Source organism: Glycine soja, chromosome 9, assembly GCF_004193775.1.
Source record: "Glycine soja cultivar W05 chromosome 9, ASM419377v2, whole genome shotgun sequence".
In the NCBI taxonomy this organism is placed as follows: domain Eukaryota; kingdom Viridiplantae; phylum Streptophyta; class Magnoliopsida; order Fabales; family Fabaceae; genus Glycine; species Glycine soja.
This window is the reverse complement of record NC_041010.1, coordinates 40,002,426-40,016,464: the sequence shown is the minus strand read 5'-3', so window position 1 is coordinate 40,016,464 and position 14,039 is coordinate 40,002,426. Positions and strand designations below refer to the sequence as shown.

At 32.7% G+C, this 14,039-nt stretch overlaps 2 protein-coding genes across 2 annotated transcripts; both read left to right on the top strand.

Moving 5' to 3' along the window:
• The first annotated feature begins 1,121 nt into the window (after positions 1–1,121).
• Positions 1,122–5,041, top strand: LOC114368870 (protein CbxX, chromosomal-like). The gene is made up of 7 exons (XM_028326146.1): positions 1,122–1,500; positions 2,575–2,685; positions 2,801–2,899; positions 3,011–3,121; positions 3,209–3,512; positions 3,797–3,936; positions 4,028–5,041. Exons 1-7 carry the CDS (start codon positions 1,348–1,350, stop codon positions 4,562–4,564), a joined length of 1,455 nt encoding a protein of 484 aa, XP_028181947.1. The 5' UTR covers positions 1,122–1,347; the 3' UTR covers positions 4,565–5,041.
• Positions 5,042–9,220: 4,179 nt separating this feature from the next.
• LOC114368868 lies at positions 9,221–12,805 on the top strand. Its single transcript, XM_028326144.1, has 5 exons — positions 9,221–9,700; positions 9,818–9,855; positions 11,117–11,387; positions 11,644–11,930; positions 12,155–12,805. The coding sequence occupies exons 1-5, from the start codon at positions 9,344–9,346 to the stop codon at positions 12,594–12,596; spliced, it is 1,395 nt and encodes a 464-aa protein (XP_028181945.1). The 5' UTR covers positions 9,221–9,343; the 3' UTR covers positions 12,597–12,805.
• Positions 12,806–14,039: the final 1,234 nt, after the last annotated feature.

Sequence of the window (14,039 nt, the reverse complement as noted above, 5' to 3'; positions counted from 1 at the left end):
GACATTAAGAGTTTTTTAAGTTTTGACATGGGTATTTTATACAACTAATTCATCTTCAAAGTTTTTTAAAAATAAAAATAATAATTTAATATGCTCTAAAATGCTCAGAGTGCATATTAAGTTTTGGTCATTGGAGGTGTTGGGATCCTTCCTCAGGTTAAAAATAAAATAAGTCTAACTACTTATTTCATAATGATTTCAAAACATAATTATTTAATGTTAACATACATAAAAAAAAACCTAAAACAACTCATGCTCCGTCTTCTTTACAACTCATTGGCATCTTTTGTTTCAAATTACAATGGACATTGGACATTCGTGAAATGCCATAATCCTTTCTTTTTTCCTTTTTTTTGTCAACAAATATTGCAATGCAATGTCAATTATTGAAGCTACTTCAACCAATTAAGCAAAAGGAAGGATAACAAATTACTAGTGAATACAAAATTCGATAAGAGTTAATTATCTCAATGATTGAGATTAAGGAAATGCTTGAATGTGACTTTTTGTTTTAGTTATTTCCCCCAAAAGTTTTATAAATAAACTATTTTGAATATTACTAATACAAGATCATTCTAGCTAAATCAACAATTTAAAATTTGAATAACACAACGTAACTATATTAATTAAACATTCAGAAAAACTGGGTTTTATTTGTTTCAAATTATTTTTTAGTGTCTTTTTTTGGTAAACGTGTATCTAAACGCGTATCTCAATCTAACATGTGTATCTGTTCCTACTTAGTTCTTCACTAGTCCAATTTGTTAAATGTTAATTTTTTTTCCCAGTGTGGAGGAAGATACCTGAAAATAGACACAAATAGTAAAATCATTATTTGTTTGAAGTTTGTATTTTGTGGATAGAATATAACTTAGTTTATTGGTGTCTGCCTAGTGCTTATAAGGAGGGAGTAACCTCTTTGATCTCCATTCCACGTTGTCCATTAAGATCGTGTGGTCAAGGACGTCTGATTAAGGTTGTGTGAGGAGGTGGTGATTTTGACTGATACACTACTTGTAAAGTGTCTAATTAAAAAAGTTATTTTAAATTGCAATAAATCATTTAAAAAATATATTAAAAGGCAAATAATTACTAATTTTTAGGGAAGGAAAATTTAGATTAACGAGTAGACAGAGAAAAAGAGAAAGGAAGATAAAAGGAAAAAGGAAGGAAGATTGGCAGAGGATCGAGGAACGCCAAAGACTCAAAGGCGAATATTTAGCTGAAAATAAATTCACACAACCCAAAACAAACGCTTTCTCTTTCTCTCTCTTCAATCGTTAACCTTTTTTTTTTTTTTTTTCCTTTCTTTCGCTCTTCTTTCCTTTGGTAATTGAATTCAGCAGCATGAACAACATCAACAACAACAGGTCTCAGGATCAACGCTCAAGACCTGCCAAGGCAGCCACTATCCATGGCTGCGCCCTCTCCGGCGACCTCGTTGGACTCCAGAGACTACTTCGAGACAACCCTTCTCTTCTCAACGAGAGAAACCCTGTTGTAAGATCCCCCATTTCCACCAACTGGGCATCCCCAAAATGTTCTCTTTTCTTTTTCCTTATGAAAAACTTCGAAAAATTAGATCTTTGTGATGTTGTGAGTGAAAAAGTCTGCTTTTGTTGATGGGGTAATGCCATTTTCAGTTCTCACTTTTTTTGTGTGTGAATTGGGAGGTTTGGAATTATGTGCATAGGTTTCAGATCTACTTGGTTTTGACTCATGATGGTGACTTTAGCAGCCAGGTGTAATTTTTTTCCTTGTATGATTAAGTGGTGGGTTTGTGATCTTAGGAGATATAAGGTTGTTTGGGTGGTTAAGAAAGAGGAGAAGGAGGGAAAGGTCACGGTTCTATCCCTCCTGTTAACTAAAATTAACAAACTAACAATTAACATTCGCTGATAAAAAAAGGTTTGCGATCTTATGAAATAGTACACTTAGTGGGGTGGTAGGAAAAGGATATCTATGTCATATTGGGATTACCTTGACTGTAGGACACTAGTTTGATTTGATCCTCTTTTTTTTGCTATACTAGTGCCGTTTTTGTTCAATATGTCAGCTACATTAGGAATTGGAGGACAAATGTGAGACAAGCATGGTGCCTTGGGTGTTAAATATGCTAGGAATGTATAACGGAGATTGATCAGGGGGTTACAGCTTATTGGCAATTGTTTTTCATGACATTTTTTGGTGTATTTTGGTTAAAGAGGAATTGGATTGGTTTTCGAGGGGAAGACTATATATGTTTAGACTTGTCATGGGGTAGGACTATTTTGTGGCTTCTCTTTGCTGATTATTTGTTGGGTTTTCATCTTGGGGTTTATGTGACAGATATGGCCAATGTATAAAGGGATAGGAGGGTGTTATCGACTATTTATTTCTTTGGTTGCTTCCTTTTGGGATTCAAGTTTTAAGGTTTTAAAAAGGGTGGGGTGTATGCAGGCATTAGTAAGCTTTTTTGCTTGGCTTGTCTATGTACTGGTATTTTGATTTCTTACTTTATAGGATTAGGATTTCATATGATCCTCATAAATTTTATGTGCCTGAGGCTGAGGATCTCATCTGTTATAAATGCAGATGGCACAGACACCACTTCATGTCTCTGCTGGTCACAATAGGACTGAGATAGTTAAATTTCTTCTTGATTGGCAAGGGGCAGATAAGGTTGAGATGGAGGCCAAGAATATGGTGGGTACAACGTCCATTTTTTACTGAAGTTATTCTTTGAATATAAATATGTATAATCTAGACTTCCAGTTATTGTCTTGTAATTCTGAAAAGGTTTCTTTGTATACTATTGCAGTATGGAGAAACTCCATTGCACATGGCAGCTAAGAATGGGTGCAATAAAGCCGCACAATTGCTTCTTGCTCGTGGTGCTATTGTTGAAGCCAGAGCAAATGTGATTATTTTTGTCATTTCATCTTTCATTTAATCTTGTTTAAATCTAGCAAGAATTGTTTTTATTGTTTTATAATGCATATAAAAGTTTGTTCCCAACTTTTTCTTGCAGAACGGTATGACACCTTTACATCTTGCTGTTTGGTACTCACTACGAGCAGAAGAGTTCTTAACTGTGAAAACATTGCTTGAGTACAATGCTGATTGCAGTGCTAAGGATGATGTAATGAACTTAATTTCCTGTTTTTTTTCCTGTTATTTTAACATTTTCGGTGAAATTGTCATAGATGCTCAAGACTATGAATTGCAGGAGGGAATGACTCCTTTAAATCATCTATCCCAAGGCCCTGGAACTGAGAAACTTAGGGAACTATTACTTTGGCATCTTGAAGAGCAAAGGAAGCAGCGAGCCATTGAGGCATGCAGTGAAACCAAAGCTAAAATGGATGAGCTTGAGAAGCAACTATCAAATATTGTGGGTCTTAATGATCTAAAAGTACAACTACGCAAGTGGGCAAAGGGCATGCTTTTGGATGAGAAACGTAGATCTCTTGGTCTGCATGTTGGAAGGAGAAGACCACCTCATATGGCCTTTCTTGGCAACCCTGGAACAGGTTTTTAGAATATCTTGCTCATATTAATGATTGATTGTTTTAGAATATCTCATTTATACTATCTTGCAATCAATATTGGAAAGATATCTTATTGTGCAGTTAATTTCATTGCCTCCATTCACCATTCCATGTTATACTATTTTTATTGAATTGTCATGTTTCTGTCTGAGCATCTTGGCTTGATCTTTGGATTGTATATACACATTTCCATGAACACCTAATTGGTATACTGGAATCGTATTTAGTTCTGAAATTAATTTATATTTGACTTGTGTATTTAATAGGTAAAACTATGGTAGCACGGATTCTTGGAAAATTACTCCATACGGTGGGAATTCTACCTACTGATAAAGTGACAGAAGTACAGCGGACCGATTTAGTCGGTGAGTTTGTTGGTCACACTGGTCCAAAAACCAGGAGGAAGGTATGTTATTGACTTTGAAATCCTTCGCCTATTACAGAAACCAAATTTTTTGTGTTGCTTAACGAGTTCAAACTTCAAACACTGCCTACAGATCAAGGAAGCAGAGGGGGGAATTCTTTTTGTTGATGAAGCTTATAGATTGATACCAATGCAAAAGTCCGATGATAAGGACTACGGGTTGGAAGCCTTAGAGGAGATTATGTCTGTCATGGACAGTGGAAAGATTGTCGTAATATTTGCTGGCTACAGCAAGCCAATGAAGCGAGTAATCACTTCTAACGAAGGTTTCTGTAGACGTGTGACCAAGTTTTTTCAATTTAATGATTTCAACTCAGAAGAACTAGCACAAATCCTTCACATTAAGATGAATAATTTAGCAGAAGATAGTTTGCTATATGGATTTAAGTTGCATACCGATTGCAGTATAAAATCCTTAGCAGCATTGATAGAGAGGGAAACAACAGAAAAGCAGCGCCAAGAGACAAATGGAGGTTTGGTAGATACCATGTTGGTCAATGCTAGAGAAAATTTGGACCTAAGGCTAAGCTTTGACTGTATGGATACAGAAGAACTTCTTACCATCACATTGGTAGATTTAGAAGCAGGCCTTCAGTTATTAACACAGTAATCATTCTTTGGCAATCTAGTAGATATTTTGGAGACAAGATTCATTTCAACTTACCTCAATTTTCACCATTGGATACACAGGTTTTACATCTGCACAATGAGCATGTCATGAATAAGTTTGCTACAATAGGTCGATTCTTTTGGGAAAATTTTTCCGTGTATTTTGTAATCGATAATGTTATATATAGGCTTTATTCATGCACTTTTTTTTTATCTGAATAATGATTTGTAGACACCTAATGCAAATCTATACCTTGAGAGAGAGAAATAGAAGAGAGATAATTTGATGAGTGACATGATGTTATAAAGAAGAGAGAGAGAGAGAGAGAGAGAGGGAGGGAGAAATGAGGTGTCAAATGAAATGAGTGTTTATAATGTTTAAGTAGTTATATATATCATTGTTTATCTGCCTTTCATTTTATCGTTTTCATTGTATGCTATTATTCATTGATGTTGGGGAGTAACGAAATCTTTATTTGTGGCTGTCCCAAAATATTCTCATTATTATTAACCATTAATGATTTGATAATTGTTATGCCTCTTTTTATTTTTTGAAGGTTCACTTTTGAGCCTATGTATGATTCTGAATGACCATTGGATCTCACGTTCATATTTGTTGAATATCGAGTTTTTCAAGCTTTTGGTCATTATGGTGTTCGAATATTAAAATAGGTTTTTAATAAACGATTTTCTATGAGAAAGGTTATTGTTATCACAAAATTTGCTCACAAAGATTAATTTTCTATATTTTCATGTGTAGGTCACAAGTTAAATTGATTTAAGATAGAAAATAATTTTTTCAATGTTTTTATTCAATGAAAATTCGAATTTAGCTTATTATAAGCATATATTTCAATTTAAAAAAAAATTCCCCTTAATAAAAATCACAAACCAGCCCACCTTAATAACTCATCTTTCAACTTGTTATATATTTAAATTTTAAACATATCCGTGAAGACTCAACTACTTTGTCATCGGGCAAAATTTGCAATTACGGGATGAATTAATGTTTTGAAAAAGATTATGGAATTCAAGCAATAAGACTAAACATTCTTTACCTGATTCTTCACCAAAACTTGTTGTGTCTTGAAAAGTAAGCACAATATCTAAACAAGCAAAATCAACTTGTTGTTCCCATTAACAAAATTCCAGGAAAAAGTGTAAATCCAGAACATTACGTGCAAGCCATTAAATAACAAACACTTAGAAAAATTTGCTTTAAACAAAGAGTTTCTTTCCCGGAAGAAAAACCAACAATGGAAAACAAAATATAAACAAAAACAGCAAGACAAAGGTTAAGGAAAACAAAAAACAGCAACGTTACATTGTCAAAGATTTTATTTGACTGAATATAAAGGTGACTAGGTGAGTGCTATTAAGTGATAAGAACAACCACTTATTTATCTAAAAAACACCATTACTGAAAAAAAATATTAACAAAAACTGATCCTCCAATACTTTTCAAACAAAGATGATATAAAAGAGAGTCAGCGATTGTTAAAAAAATTGTCACAAAAGAGTGGGATCTATGAAAACATAACAGAGTATTTTGCTTTCTCATGGATACCAATAATTAAAGGCTTTGTTATATTCAATTCTCTTTTTTTTTTCTAAGTAGACTCCCCTTACTAATATAAATACTCACTATACTCAAAATACCCCTATAAAGTACATTCCAAAATTAATGTTTAATTTGTTGTATTTTGAAAAGTCTTTTTCGAATACAAAAATTTAAACATCATTTAAGAATGTACTTTTTGGAATACATAATTATAGGTTTTGGAGAATACTTTCCGTAATACTATTTTAATTTTGTGTTCTAGAAAGTACTTTCGAGTGGTAAAAAAATTTCAGGAAAGTACATTTTAGAATTTAATGAAAAAAATATTGCATTTGTTTCAAAATTCAAAAAGATGATCATTTCAGTAAAATAGCAACAAAAAAAGCAATCTAATGTGTCTATACTCCACGGCTAGAACCTCTAACCAAATTAAACAACATGTGCAAATCATGTATGGAAATTCAAAATTTGTAAGCATTTTTCCTAGTTTGTAGCAAGATAATAAATTTATCAAATAAGTAAAACCAAGAAAATGAGGAAGAAATGAATGTTTTGTTGCCATGGAAGTAAAATTTGGAGTGAAAGAAAGGAAGGATTCTAATGAAAAAGAGGGGGAATATTTTGTTGTCCTAGAAGAAGTGCATTGTTGGGAGGGGGGAGGGTGCAGTCGTGTGAGGGAAAGAAGGTTTAAGATAAAACTCCCTTTTGTTTCTAATGACTTGTGGAATGATGATAATGGATAGGATCCTATAATGTCCTCATATCCACATTTTAAAAAAAACACTTGTACCCAGTCTCATGCTCGTGCAGATAGCAACTTTAATTCTCATCTCTTCTCTTTATTTGTTGGATACTTATATACCCATATTCACAATACCCTCAAACTTTTTTCTTTCCCTCAAATGATTGCACAATCCCCCTTCCCCCCCCCCCCCTTCCTTCTAGGACAACAAAACATTTCCTTTTTCTTTCATTAGAATCCTTCCTTTGTTTCACTCCATTTTTTACTTTCATGGCAACAAAATATTCCTTTCTACCTCATGTTTTTGGTTTAGTTATCTAATAGATTTATTATCTTGCTACAAACTAGGAAAAATACTTACAAGTTTTGAATCTCCATACATGATTGACACATGTTGTGTAATTTGATTACAAGTTCAAGTGGTGAAGTATAGACACATTATAATGCTTGTTTTGTTGCTACTTTACTGAAATAATAATCTTTTTGGATTTTGGAACAAATACGACATGTGTTTTTTCATTAAATTCTGGAAAATACTTTTTAGAATTTTTTTGACTTCTAAAAAGTACTTTTCAAAATACAAAATTAAAATTATATTTCAAAAAACATTTTCCAAAACCTATAGTTATGTGTTTTGGAAAATACATTTCAGAATGATGTTTAAATAATTGTATTTCAGAAAATACTTTTTGGAATAACAAAAATTAAACATCAATTTTAAAATACACTTTCTTAAATAATGATATAAGAATATTTTAACTATAATGAACATTTATACTGGTAAGGGAAATATACTTAGAAAAAAGGAAAGTGGATATGACAAATGTCTAATTAAACCAACTGATCCACTTAGTCTGAATTTGTTCTTAATTGTGTTTAGTATATCAAATATAATTCGGTACAAAGTTATACATTACTAAATATTTGATAATTTGAAGTACTACCGTACCTAAAAGAAAAAATAGTGATGATAATTACAGTAAAACATAATGAATATTTGAAAATAATAATCATAATATGTAAGATTTTTATTCATCAAATGAACCTGGCTTCAAGTATTTACCTATAAAATATCTATATATATATATATATATATATATATAACAAATATAATTTATATCTAAATATTTGTTATATTTTATAATCAAAATTAAGGTCTTTAGATTTTTTTAATTGAGATAAATATTAAAATAATATTTTAAATTTTACTAGTTTGTAAAATAGTAATGTTTTAGAATAAAATCCTCTTCCTAGTTCCTATGACATTTTTTTCCTAACCAGTAACTATTTTCCCGAGGTAACTATTTTATTCATCTCATTTCTTGACTCTTGTTAATTCAGTAAGCGTAAATTTGAATTAGTTATCAAAATTGTATAGATCCAACATTTTAATCATTGACTTTCTAATAAACCATACTTTTTTTTTGAAGTGTAGTAAAATTTCATTTAATATCTTTCCCTTTTAATTATACACAACTTCTATTAATTTATACAATATATTCCTCATATATATATATATATATATATATATCCTTTTCGTCAACATATATCTCTTCTAGTTTTTCATATATTTGTGTAAAAGAGTTTAATTTTTTTACATATAGTTAATATAAATTCTATTATACTATCAACTGATTAAAAATTACAATAAATACTCTTCTAATTTTTTTACGATAAATATAATTTTAAAGATAAGTATGATATGTATTGAAAATAATATATTAGAAATTAATAAACTTATTTTGCAGCTATCATTGGTTGAGTTCTATAAACTAAATAGTCAACTTTATTTTGTAAGTGTGTAATGCGATGATAAATTGGTCCATAAATGTCAAGTCTCATGTTCAAGATCAATAAAAAAAGGGTCACCCATCAAGCAACGTCCGAGCCTATTGAAAAATACTCAAATCTCACATCCTTTAAAAATGAAGTCAAATTATAATATATAAATGAAGAATAATCCTTATCTATTGAGCTAGTTTTTGGGATTGAGTTAGGCCTCTTACATTATTTATTTTAAGAATAAAAAGTATAAATTAATCTTATTGTTAAACTTGTGAGATCATTTTATCATATTCAATGATTAATTTAAAGATAAGTTGTATTTTTTGGAAAATCAATTTTGATATTTAATTATAAAATTTAGAAACAAATTTATCATTAAATTATTTACCGGAATAATTTATTATAATTTTTCACAGAAACTAAATTTTAATTCTTCATCGTATTTACTTTCATCAACCAATTTTACTATTTACCCCAATTTCCTCGATGAATCATGGAAGCTAAAAAGAAAGATATTTTTCTTAATAAAATTTTATTAAACCTCAAGTGGTGAGTGGTAGTAACTGCAATAACCGAACGTAAGTAGCAGGGTCGGTATTCGGTGACTGGAAAACCAAATCCTAATTTTTATGGTTATCAGAACACTCTCTTCTCTCTCTCTCTGTGTGTTTGCATAGCATAGAAAAACAAAAATGGTGCTAACTTCAATTTCAATAGTCTCTTCTTCATCTTCATTCCTCTCAGATTCTCCTTCCACTTCTTCCCCTACCACCAGAATCAGACCATTCTTCTTCCATTCCTCCAACCGAGCCCCTCTTTTTGTGTTCCCCAGAGCACACCTTCCCAGTGCTACCCTCAGAGCCTCTTCTTCTTCCGTTTCCACGCCGCATGAAAATGGGTCGCCGGAACAGTTCTTGAAGAGCAATTCCATAGCCGATTTCATGCGGTTCAAGCGCAGGGTCGATGGTGGTGCCAGTGCCGAGTTGCAGACTGCTCTTGTCAGCTACAGGAAGAGGTTCCCTTGGTCCCTTTTGCGCCCTTTCCTTCAGGTCGCTCTCTAGTTTCTTTCTTTTTTTTCTTTTTTTCTTTATCAATTGGGGTCTCTTTGATTTCATTTATTTATTGATGATGATGATGTTGTTCTGTTTTTGGTGATGATATTGTAGGTTGACTTGGTTTCCACAATTCACATCGCTGATGAAGAGTATGTGTTCGTCTTTCTTAACTTGTTCGGGTTTTGGATTTGGTAGTTGTTAGAAGTAATTAAAGATGTAATAACTTGATAAGTGAAAGGTTTTAATGACTATTGGTATGTGTGTAAGTGTGATGATAATTTCCAATAGAGGTTACTCTAGAAATTCTAAGAAATAATTTATTGGTGCTTATTTGGGAAGTCTTTAGAAGTCATCACTGCCACTAAAATAGAGGTTTTTAAGATGAGAAAGAACAACCCCAACTTGAAGAGGACATCATGTACCCAAGCAGAAGAGATGTGAAAGAGTTTCTTGTGAGTGGGAGAGTGTTCCCATTCTTGGTAACCTTTGAGTGAAGGACTCGAGTTTGTAGGGTGATACACTATTTGTGAAGGGTTTTTTCATGTTTTTCCAGAAAACTTGGAATCTTATTTGCCATATAAATATTTGTTGAGATAGGAAAGTGGTGCTAAACCGGGTTAAATTTGCCTTTTTTTTCTTTGTATTTTTATTTGTAGTGTTGATTGTGTGTATTCTATCCTTTGATCCTTGTTGTATGTGCGGAGGGTTTTTCCTCATCAGAAAGGAAGTGAGAAAATTATGTGGTTCTGTTAGTTATAAGGAATTAAGAGAAATCTATTACGGGTAAAGGGGGATGTTGGAATTCTAAGATGAACCAAAGATGTTACAGGAGTTCGATGAGAATGGTTTTAGATATATATGTCCATGCACGTCTAACAAACCACTGTTTTGCAGCTCTCGTGGTTTTGGATAAGATCAATGACATTGCATATTGATGATTAAATTCAAACTTCTGGTTTGTTATTGTCAATGTGAACTTCTATTGATAGTATTAATGACCATCGGAGGGGTATATGTTAAATGGTTTGTTAAGTGACGATGCTTGCTTGATAGGATTTTTCTCCCTCCAAAATATGTTGGTTCATTATGAACTCGAAGAGCAAAATGATCATCATGATATTCAAACATTGCAAGGGGGGAAGGGGGGATGAGATATCTGTACCTTCGGTGTATTTTCTAAACTGCATTCCAGACTAATTACAACATGCTAGCTTTTTTGGTACGGACAAACTTCCTAGTTTTTAAGAAGTCATTAATATAAACACTTTTCTAGTTTTGGACACTATTTAAGATTTTCTTTTGATAAGTACATGTGTTTTTTGTTTCGCTAACTTAATTTGTTTATTTATTGGTTTTATGTTTTATTTTAAACTAATATTAACTAATCATTTGAATGATCCTAATAAGCAGGTATTTTCTGGCCCTCCAAAAGGAACTCGAGAGCTATGATTGTGTCCTTTACGAAATGGTAGCTAGCAGGGAAAGTTTAGAAAATAGAAGAAATGCTACTAATACAAAAAGGTTAAAAAGTTCACGCACAAGGGGTTTTAACATTTTGGGATGCATCCAAAGACAGATGGCTCGAATTCTTACACTTGATTTCCAATTAGATTGTCTCAATTATGAGTCTTCGAATTGGTACCATGCAGATCTTGATTATGAGACCTTCAAATTACTTCAGGTTTTAAACTGCTAATTTTTCTTGCTTAATATTGCACTGACTATGAATACTACAATTGGGGTGTTGTTGTCCTTTCAAGCCAATATCTGATTTCATACATTGCATTATTCAGTGTCATTTCATTTGGTTGTCTCATATAATATAGCTAATAACCGTTATTTGAAAACCTTCAAATAATCTGAATGATTTCCACTGAAATTTGAGCACTTTCAATTTATTTTCCTTGTTCAGGTCTAATTTCATTCTTTAATTTCAGCTTGAAAAAGGTGAAAGCTTCTTTTCTTTTGCAAAAGATATGACTCTTAAGTCTACAAAGGCAGTATTGCAGCCAGCTTCAATTCCGGAAGATCTTGACCCGTTGAGATCCAAGCTTTTATGGGCTTCACGTGTACTTCCTATGCCACTTGTTGGCCTTCTTATCATTGGAGGTGTTTGTACAGATGTGGGAACTCAAGCATCAGAATATCCTGAAATAGAGGCACTGTCAAGGCTTGATTTTGGTGCTGCCTTGAAGGTCTTCCTCGCAAAGAGACTTACATCTGAGTAAGTACCTGACATTTATTCTTTTAATACAAACTCTTGTTTCTGTAGGTTGAGTTATGAGAACACACTTTACATTTTCATTTGAAAGTATAGTCCAAGACATGAAGCTTTGTTGATTATCCCATATTTTGCTCTTGTAGAGACTGCATAAACATAATCATATTACTCTTGTTGAGTCACTATTAAAAACTTGGGTATTGATGATGGCACATATTCTTGTTAAGGTTCACACTGGTGACAGCAGATGTAGAGGAGAAATCGGTTATAATTGGTGAGAGAAATAGAGTAGCAATAGAGGCCCTGAGAGCAGCAATGGACAAGGGACACAATAAAATTGCAATACTATATGGGGGTGGCCACATGCCAGATCTTGGGAGGAGATTGAGAGAGGATTTTGATTTAGTCCCATCTAATGTACAGTGGATAACAGCTTGGTCCATAACGAAAAAGGACCTAAATACTGATTCATTTCCATTTCTGAAGACAATTGCTAAGGCCTCAGGCTGGCCATTGAACCGCTATCAGACCTTGGCATTGCTCATCTTTTCATCAGTCTTAGCATTGGATCTGTGGTTCTGGGAGCTCTTCTTTGGCACTGCAGTGAATTGGGTTTCTGAACTTGGCTCAGAACTTCTTCGGTATGTTGATAATTCACCGATGATATGATCATTGCGGACTCAGAAAATTCATACTAATTGCTGAATAGGATGAAGAAATGTTGTATGTGCCACTGTAAATATCAAAAGCTTTTATATTTTTATTTTTATTGACAAATATAAAATTCCAGATGTTCCCATTTGTCAAAGTGTTTAAATGATACGATTGTTTGCATTCAATGAACCTTAGCCATTAAACAATGCTTTATTTGCTAAATATATCTTGGTAATGACTTAATTACACCCGATTGTTTACTTTTACTACCCTCCATATCAGGTTGGTCTACAAAGTATTTACCAAAATGGGTGATTTAAGTCACCTTAGTTACTAGTGACACTACTCGACAAGTTGTCACTTGAGTGGTGTCACTCAAGATGGTGTCACCAATTATAGTGACTTAAAGATTTCGTGGCATCACCTTGGGTGGCTTCACCCAGTTCTTATAATTGTTGGTTTGGTGGTGTCACTATGGGTGACTTAGCCTAGGTGGTACCAGACTGGGTGGCTTCCCCCAGTTCTTCTGGTTTGGTGGTGCCAACTTGGGTGACTTAACTCAAGTGGCACTAAACTGGGTGGCTTCACTTAGTCATCAAACATGTTTTTTAATTTTTAGGGTGTAGGGTTAGCTTTTAATAGTTTATTTAAGTGATTTTATACCAAGAGTAAGGTTTTAGGATTTAGGATTTAATAATTTTAATTTTATATTAAAGACTAAATTATAATTTTGGTTCCCTAATTTTTCAAATCTATGATTTTGATCCCCTTGAATTTTAATTGTAACATTTGGTTCTTTTATAAATGTGATTTTGATTATCCTAATAGATTATCAACAAATAATTCTAATTAATTCAGTTATAATATGTGAAAATACTTATAAATTGATGTATATCCATATATTCTCTAAAAATACTTAAAATCTTATGTGTCTGTTTTTGGACTTTAGAAATTAACTGGTCGCAGTCCAATTTAATTCCATTATTATCTGGTTAAGATGAGGTGGAAAAGCATAATGACTAAGAGCATCTCCAATGGGAGGTGCTTCCATGATTTCTTAGGCTAAGGAATGGTTTCTTATGAGTTCTTCTGCATTGAAGCATAGTGACGTGACAAAGTGGGTTTCTTCATTGCTAAGAATAGTTTCTTATATAAGAAACTCTAATATTTGAATTTCTTGTGATTTCTTACGATTTCTTGCATTGGAGTACAATTTTACATGAGTTTCTTATGAATGACATGACACTGCGGGACCACAAAAAGTTATGCGGAGACCACAAAAAGATGATTAAGAAACCCATATGAGTTTCTTGCATTGGAGATGCTTTAATGATTAAATGTGTGCTAGGCTGTTTTTGGGTTGCTGCAACTTTACATTGGTATAATTTTGATCATGACTTTTTTTTTCTTTCCGAGAATGGAGTATTTTGCTTTTAACTAATAGTATATTTTTGTTAA

Coding starts and splice junctions, on each gene's coding strand:
- LOC114368868 (XM_028326144.1), top strand. CDS start 9,344: ATGGTGCTAACTTCAATTTCAATAGTCTCTTCTTCATCTTCATTCCTC. Junction 11,388..11,643: donor AGACCTTCAAATTACTTCAG/GTTTTAAACTGC, acceptor CTTTAATTTCAG/CTTGAAAAAGGTGAAAGCTT. Junction 11,931..12,154: donor GCAAAGAGACTTACATCTGA/GTAAGTACCTGA, acceptor ATTCTTGTTAAG/GTTCACACTGGTGACAGCAG.
- LOC114368870 (XM_028326146.1), top strand. CDS start 1,348: ATGAACAACATCAACAACAACAGGTCTCAGGATCAACGCTCAAGACCT. Junction 2,900..3,010: donor TTGTTGAAGCCAGAGCAAAT/GTGATTATTTTT, acceptor TTTTTCTTGCAG/AACGGTATGACACCTTTACA. Junction 3,513..3,796: donor TCTTGGCAACCCTGGAACAG/GTTTTTAGAATA, acceptor TGTATTTAATAG/GTAAAACTATGGTAGCACGG.